Raw genomic sequence first — 7,502 nt, forward strand, 5'->3', positions numbered from 1 at the left:
TGCATCATCTGGCTATCAGGTGTGAGCCTTGCTGGGGGAGGTTCCCAGTACACACCTTCCATCTTCCTCGCCTGCCATTGGTTCCCGGGGAGGGAGGCCTCCTGGTTGCCTCGGTGACCAGGGGGTGGTCCTACCTCCCCTGGCTATAAAAACCTGGCCTGAGCTCTGGCTTATTGCTGAGTTATTCCACCTTATGGTGAACACCTAGCCTCCCTGCTGATCCTCCTATTGCCTGTTGCCCCTTTGTATCCTTCCCGATTACCGACCCTTGGACTGTCTTCCGCCTTTGAACCTTCGCTGCCTGCCTCGACCCGGATTGGACATTGACTACCCCTCTTGGATTATCCCTAAACTTGTACCGCGTTTCTGGACTGTCAGCTGCTTACTGCCAGTGGGTTCCTCATCTCACTACTAGCTCCCTGGGACATCTGACAGAACTTGACTGGCCGCACAGAGTCCTGACTTCAACCTGATAGAAGACCTTTGGGATGAATTAGAGCGGAGACTGCGAGCCCGGCCTTCTCCTCCAACATCAGCACCTGGCCTCACAAATGGTCCAACATTCCCATAGACACACTCCTAAACCTTGTGGACGCCTTCCCAGAAGAGTTGAAGCTGTTATAGTGGCAAAGGGCAATGCTAAACCCTACGGACTAAGACGAGGACCATTAATGTTCATGTGCGTGTAAAGGCATCCCAATACATTCGGCAATATAGTGTATTATGTGGTTAAGATCTCCAGGATCCATCAAAAGCCAACACATGGCCAAACATTAGTGTGCACCTGACCATCATAAATATATAAGCTTGTTGGACATCCCTTTCCAAAACCATGAACATTAATATTGAGTTGGACCCATCTTTGCAGCTATACCAGTCTCCACTCTTTTGAAAAGTCTTCCCACAAGCTTTTGGAGTGTGTCTATGGGAATTTGTGCACACTCAGCCAAAGGAACATTTGTGAGGTCAGGTACTGATGTTGGATGAGAAGACCTGGCTTGCAAGGGCCAATTCATCCCAAAGGTGTTCTATCAATTTGAGGTCAGGGCTCTGTGTAGGCCACTCAAGTTCCTCCACAACAAACCGGTCAAACCATGTCTTAGTGAAGCTGGCTTTGTACACATTGGCACAGTCATGCTTGAACAGAGAAGGCCGTCACCCAACTCTTGTTGTTTGCAGTACCTTTCACTTGAAAAAACACCTAAAATCAAACATTTGGAAGGGGGTCCACATGCACTTGGACATATACAGGGTTATTCACAAAAGGGTGAAGAGTTTGGAGAAGGCAGGAGAAGTGGACAATCTAGGACAACATAGCTAAACTGGAAAGTGAGCTGAATTGGATAATTTTTCCAGTTCAGCTATGTTGTCCTAGATTGTTCACTTCTCCGGCCTTCTCCAAACTCTTCACCCTTTTGTGAATAACCCTGTATGTGTATCAGGAGTGGACCCATTATATAAACACTCAAGACATAGCAATATCACCATCTTCTGACAAATTATCATCATGACAAAAGATCGTGCTGCAACATAATCAACTTACTTTCCGCCCGTTATGAATATGTCATCCCTGTTGTTGAAGAAGGTCAAAGCCAGGACATGTCCTGCACTGACCGATGATGCTGGGCTTCCACAGATAGGCTCCCCGGTTAACACGTTCCATAGGATGACACTAAAAAAATACAAATCTGACAGCTGACAAGGAAGTCAGGGGAAACCTGCTGCCCCTAAACTGAAAATACTATTGGTCAAATGCATTTCTTCTAAGGAGGCTTCTCCATGATAATTGAGAAGGTGAAAACTGGAGATGTAGCCATGGCAACTACTAAATGAACAGCTTGAGCCTTCACCGTCTGCTGCTTGTTACTGAAGTTCAAATCTCTGAAACGCACATCTGCCCTAATCAGAAAAGCTTAATTAGACTGCTGGACATCCAGTCTATACCTGAACAACAGGTCTGTGTGCTCATACTTTGGACTGTGTGACTTCTGTCTGACTGTCCATGTCTTGGATTATTCCTGAAAATTGTTTGGACCTTATCCTTATCATTGGCCTACTATTGTTAGTCTGTGCCCTACCCAGAGCTGCTTTCTTTAACGACTACTGGGAGGACATTTAAAAAAAAAATCTTTTGGAAGGCATAGACAAGACGGATGACAGCCATTCACCTCCAAAAAAATGCATGCTGTAAGAGACAAACAATATCTACTTACAGATATGAAATGAAAACATAGCACAGCAAAGACATAAATGTGTGAAGTCAGATCAGATACATTTGTTTTATAACAACTTCTGTACAAACAATGGGGTGTTCCTTCTAAGTGTGCATAACAAAATGGAGTCGGACTTGTTTTGCCTAAGGATGGCATCTGTAAACAAATTACTGATTCAAAGAACATTCCCAGGCTATGCTGTACTCTATCTCTGCCACATGACAGGCCCTGTACTCTATCTCTGCCACCCCAGGCTACACCGTACTCTATCTCTGACACATGACAGGCCCTGTACTCTATCTCTGCCACCCCAGGCTACACCGTACTCTATCTCTGACACATGACAGGCCCTGTACTCTATCTCTGCCACCCCAGGCTACACCGTACTCTATCTCTGACACATGACAGGCCCTGTACTCTATCTCTGCCACCCCAGGCTATGCTGTACTCTATCTCTGACACATGACAGGCTCTGTACTAGATCTCTGCCACCCCAGGCTATGCCATACTCTATCTCTGCCACCCCAGGCTATGCCGTACTTTATCTCTGCCACATGACAGACCCTGTACTCAATCACTGCCACCCCCGGCTATGCCGTACTCCATCTCTGCCACATGACAGGCCCGACGTACCTGCCGTCATCCTGGCCTCCAAGTGACACCAGGTACTGGTCATTTGGTGAGAATGACAAGGCCTCCACTTTAACTTTGTGCAGGGTCAGCTTGCCACAAGACTCTCTCTTAGCGTAATCCCACAAGAAAATGTCCGCCTAGAAAGATAAAAAATGTTCTATGTACAGAAGAAATGTATTAAAGCATCTGTGAGCCTAAAACAAAAATGTTCAATTACATTAAAAAAAGTTACTAACACCATAAAAGCCAATTTTGCATTTTGCATAGAGAAGGGAAGTGTAAAAAAAACCCTTTCAGGTACTTTTCTTGCCATCTGTGTCCCATTTGGGAGATTTGCCTTCACTTCCTGTCCTGTACACCCAACAAGAAGTGAAAGTAAATATCTCCAAAATAGGGGAAACTCTTAATTGTCACTGGAACATGTCTTCCCATTCCATAGATGGCAACTGTCCTGGATTTGTCGGAACATTACCGCATCTTGGACCTCTGCCCCGCCAATGCTGTCCCGGATCACAGCATCAACATTATTTTAGTTACCGCACATGCACAGTAACACAAAAAAGGCTTTCATTGTGGGAAATGGGGCTGCAAGAGTCTGAGCCCCGCATATTTAAAAGACAATTTACCCTTGCAGTGGAGCTACCCCTGCACTGCAAGTGTTAAATGCTCATTTTGTCTAGGGGGGCTCAAATGCAGCTGTATTACTCACCTGATCTCTGCACCTGCTGGCTCCCTTTCAGGCTGCTAGACTGGTCCCCACAGCATTTTCTCCCCTGGGCTCAGGCAATATAAGCACCACTGACATCATTATGTCTAACGCAGGTCTATTGACCTGCACTAGACATGATGACCCTGAGGGACATTCTACAGCTGGAGTGGAGGTGGAGGGAGGTGAGTGCCGACTGCCATGGGACCGAGGATCAGGTGAGTATATCAGAATTATTTGACCCCCCCCATCCAAGACAAAATTAGCACTTATACCTTGCAGTGCAGGGGCAGATCCTCTGCAAGGGCAACCCAAAAAGTCAGTGTGATGAGTGGTCCCCTCATATTTAAAGGCAGGGTCTGGGTGGGGCAATCCATAAAGTGGCCATGATTTGAGTGTGCCCACCAAAAAAAGTAGGTGGGCTAAAAGCAAATCTTGGGCGGGGGATTAACAGTATCTGGGAACCAGGAACATAATGTTGGTAAGTATGCCATAGGAGATTTCGCTTTCAGATACAACGGCCACCAGGCCAAATAAAGAGGGGAAATCTCCACAGCAGGGACACAAAAAAGAAACCTCACAGGGGTTCTAATCCTTCCCCACTCCATTCAAAACTAGAAGCAAAACGTTTTGGTTTTAGATAAACTTTAAGAATATTTTTGGAAAGTCCAGATGTTCCCATGAAAAATTTCGTGTTTGACATTCATGTGATTGCAGTACGGCCTATTGTGTGTTAACTGACATGTTTGCCTTTCCGTGCGTTGCGTTTTAGTGCGCTGTGTCGAAACAAATCATGCAAGCACTGTTTCTGCAGATCGCGCTGGACCGGAACACAGGCACTAATGTGCCTGGGTCCTGGGTGCGGGCGATCGCACTGCGGGGCGTGGCTGCGCTGCCATTGACTTCAATGCACCACCATGCCCCCTCCTGCCCCTGAACGGGGCTGGAGGTGTGTTCCAGAGGCCGAATGCTCTGGAACGCAGACTTTGTGGTGTCTCTTCTCTCTGCTGTCTCTTCTCTCTCTGTTGTCTCTTCTCTCTGCTGTCTCTTCTCTCTCTGCTGTCTCTCTCTCTGCTGTCTCGTCTCTCTCTGCTGTCTCTCTCTCTGCTGTCTCTTCTCTCTCTGCTGTCTCTTCTCTCTCTGCTGTCTCTTCTCTCTGCTGTCTCTTCTCTCTCTGCTGTCTCTTCTCTCTGAATCTCTGCCACCCCAGGCTATGCTGTACTCTATCTCTGACACATGACAGGCCCTGTACTCTATCTCTGCCACCCCAGGCTATGCCGTACTCTATCTCTGACACATGACAGGCCCTGTACTCTATCTCTGCCACCCCAGGCTATGCCGTACTCTATCTCTGCCACATGACAGGCCCTGTACTCTATCACTGCCACCCCAGGCTATGCTGTACTCTATCTCTGCCACATGACAGGCCCTGTACTCTATCTCTGCCACCCCAGGCTATGCTGTACTCTATCTCTGACACATGACAGGCCCTGTACTCTATCTCTGCCACCCCAGGCTATGCTGTACTCTATCTCTGACACATGACAGGCTCTGTACTAGATCTCTGCCACCCCAGGCTATGCCATACTCTATCTCTGCCACCCCAGGCTATGCCGTACTTTATCTCTGCCACATGACAGACCCTGTACTCAATCACTGCCACCCCCGGCTATGCCGTACTCCATCTCTGCCACATGACAGGCCCGACGTACCTGCCGTCATCCTGGCCTCCAAGTGACACCAGGTACTGGTCATTTGGTGAGAATGACAAGGCCTCCACTTTAACTTTGTGCAGGGTCAGCTTGCCACAAGACTCTCTCTTAGCGTAATCCCACAAGAAAATGTCCGCCTAGAAAGATAAAAAATGTTCTATGTACAGAAGAAATGTATTAAAGCATCTGTGAGCCTAAAACAAAAATGTTCAATTACATTAAAAAAAGTTACTAACACCATAAAAGCCAATTTTGCATTTTGCATAGAGAAGGGAAGTGTAAAAAAAACCCTTTCAGGTACTTTTCTTGCCATCTGTGTCCCATTTGGGAGATTTGCCTTCACTTCCTGTCCTGTACACCCAACAAGAAGTGAAAGTAAATATCTCCAAAATAGGGGAAACTCTTAATTGTCACTGGAACATGTCTTCCCATTCCATAGATGGCAACTGTCCTGGATTTGTCGGAACATTACCGCATCTTGGACCTCTGCCCCGCCAATGCTGTCCCGGATCACAGCATCAACATTATTTTAGTTACCGCACATGCACAGTAACACAAAAAAGGCTTTCATTGTGGGAAATGGGGCTGCAAGAGTCTGAGCCCCGCATATTTAAAAGACAATTTACCCTTGCAGTGGAGCTACCCCTGCACTGCAAGTGTTAAATGCTCATTTTGTCTAGGGGGGCTCAAATGCAGCTGTATTACTCACCTGATCTCTGCACCTGCTGGCTCCCTTTCAGGCTGCTAGACTGGTCCCCACAGCATTTTCTCCCCTGGGCTCAGGCAATATAAGCACCACTGACATCATTATGTCTAACGCAGGTCTATTGACCTGCACTAGACATGATGACCCTGAGGGACATTCTACAGCTGGAGTGGAGGTGGAGGGAGGTGAGTGCCGACTGCCATGGGACCGAGGATCAGGTGAGTATATCAGAATTATTTGACCCCCCCCATCCAAGACAAAATTAGCACTTATACCTTGCAGTGCAGGGGCAGATCCTCTGCAAGGGCAACCCAAAAAGTCAGTGTGATGAGTGGTCCCCTCATATTTAAAGGCAGGGTCTGGGTGGGGCAATCCATAAAGTGGCCATGATTTGAGTGTGCCCACCAAAAAAAGTAGGTGGGCTAAAAGCAAATCTTGGGCGGGGGATTAACAGTATCTGGGAACCAGGAACATAATGTTGGTAAGTATGCCATAGGAGATTTCGCTTTCAGATACAACGGCCACCAGGCCAAATAAAGAGGGGAAATCTCCACAGCAGGGACACAAAAAAGAAACCTCACAGGGGTTCTAATCCTTCCCCACTCCATTCAAAACTAGAAGCAAAACGTTTTGGTTTTAGATAAACTTTAAGAATATTTTTGGAAAGTCCAGATGTTCCCATGAAAAATTTCGTGTTTGACATTCATGTGATTGCAGTACGGCCTATTGTGTGTTAACTGACATGTTTGCCTTTCCGTGCGTTGCGTTTTAGTGCGCTGTGTCGAAACAAATCATGCAAGCACTGTTTCTGCAGATCGCGCTGGACCGGAACACAGGCACTAATGTGCCTGGGTCCTGGGTGCGGGCGATCGCACTGCGGGGCGTGGCTGCGCTGCCATTGACTTCAATGCACCACCATGCCCCCTCCTGCCCCTGAACGGGGCTGGAGGTGTGTTCCAGAGGCCGAATGCTCTGGAACGCAGACTTTGTGGTGTCTCTTCTCTCTGCTGTCTCTTCTCTCTCTGTTGTCTCTTCTCTCTGCTGTCTCTTCTCTCTCTGCTGTCTCTCTCTCTCCTGTCTCGTCTCTCTCTGCTGTCTCTCTCTCTTCTGTCTCTTCTCTCTCTGCTGTCTCTTTTCTCTTTGCTGTCTTTTCTTACCTCCACTGCAGCAGCTTCCCACGTGTATAAACGTGTATGAACTTCTAAACACTGTGTAAATTAACATAAACATAAATGAATAATATTCAGTATGACAATAATCAATTACAGTCCTTAGTAAATCCATGTAAAGTGCTTTTGTGCATAATCCACAGTGTGAAAAGATCCTCTGAAATAAAGTGCTCCCAACTCCCGATGTGTTAAATAACTGAGAACACACTCACCAGAGATCCATGAATCTGTCTCTCCTCTCTCCCTCTGTCTCTTCTATCTGCTGTCTCTTCTCTCTCTCTGCTCTCTCTCTGCTGTCTCTTCTCTCTCTGCTGTCTCTTCTCTCTGCTGTCTCTTCTCTCTCTGCTGTCTCTTCTTGATCGG

The 7,502-nt window shown here is 47.1% G+C and overlaps 1 protein-coding gene across 1 annotated transcript in view; it reads right to left on the reverse strand.

Moving 5' to 3' along the window:
* CFAP52 (cilia and flagella associated protein 52) overlaps window positions 1–7,502 on the reverse strand; it is a 29,790-nt gene that overhangs the window by 14,057 nt on the left and 8,231 nt on the right. The window contains exons 3-4 of the mRNA XM_018568305.1: window positions 5,265–5,401; window positions 1,544–1,672 (exon numbers count right to left, since the gene is read on the reverse strand). Of these exons, the coding sequence (XP_018423807.1) occupies window positions 1,544–1,672; window positions 5,265–5,401 (266 nt within the window). The remainder of the gene's footprint in view (window positions 1–1,543; window positions 1,673–5,264; window positions 5,402–7,502) is intronic.

The sequence above is a fragment of the Nanorana parkeri genome, unplaced genomic scaffold (assembly GCF_000935625.1).
Source record: "Nanorana parkeri isolate BGI_ZX_2015 unplaced genomic scaffold, ASM93562v1 scaffold1169, whole genome shotgun sequence".
Taxonomy (NCBI): Eukaryota; Metazoa; Chordata; class Amphibia; order Anura; family Dicroglossidae; genus Nanorana; species Nanorana parkeri.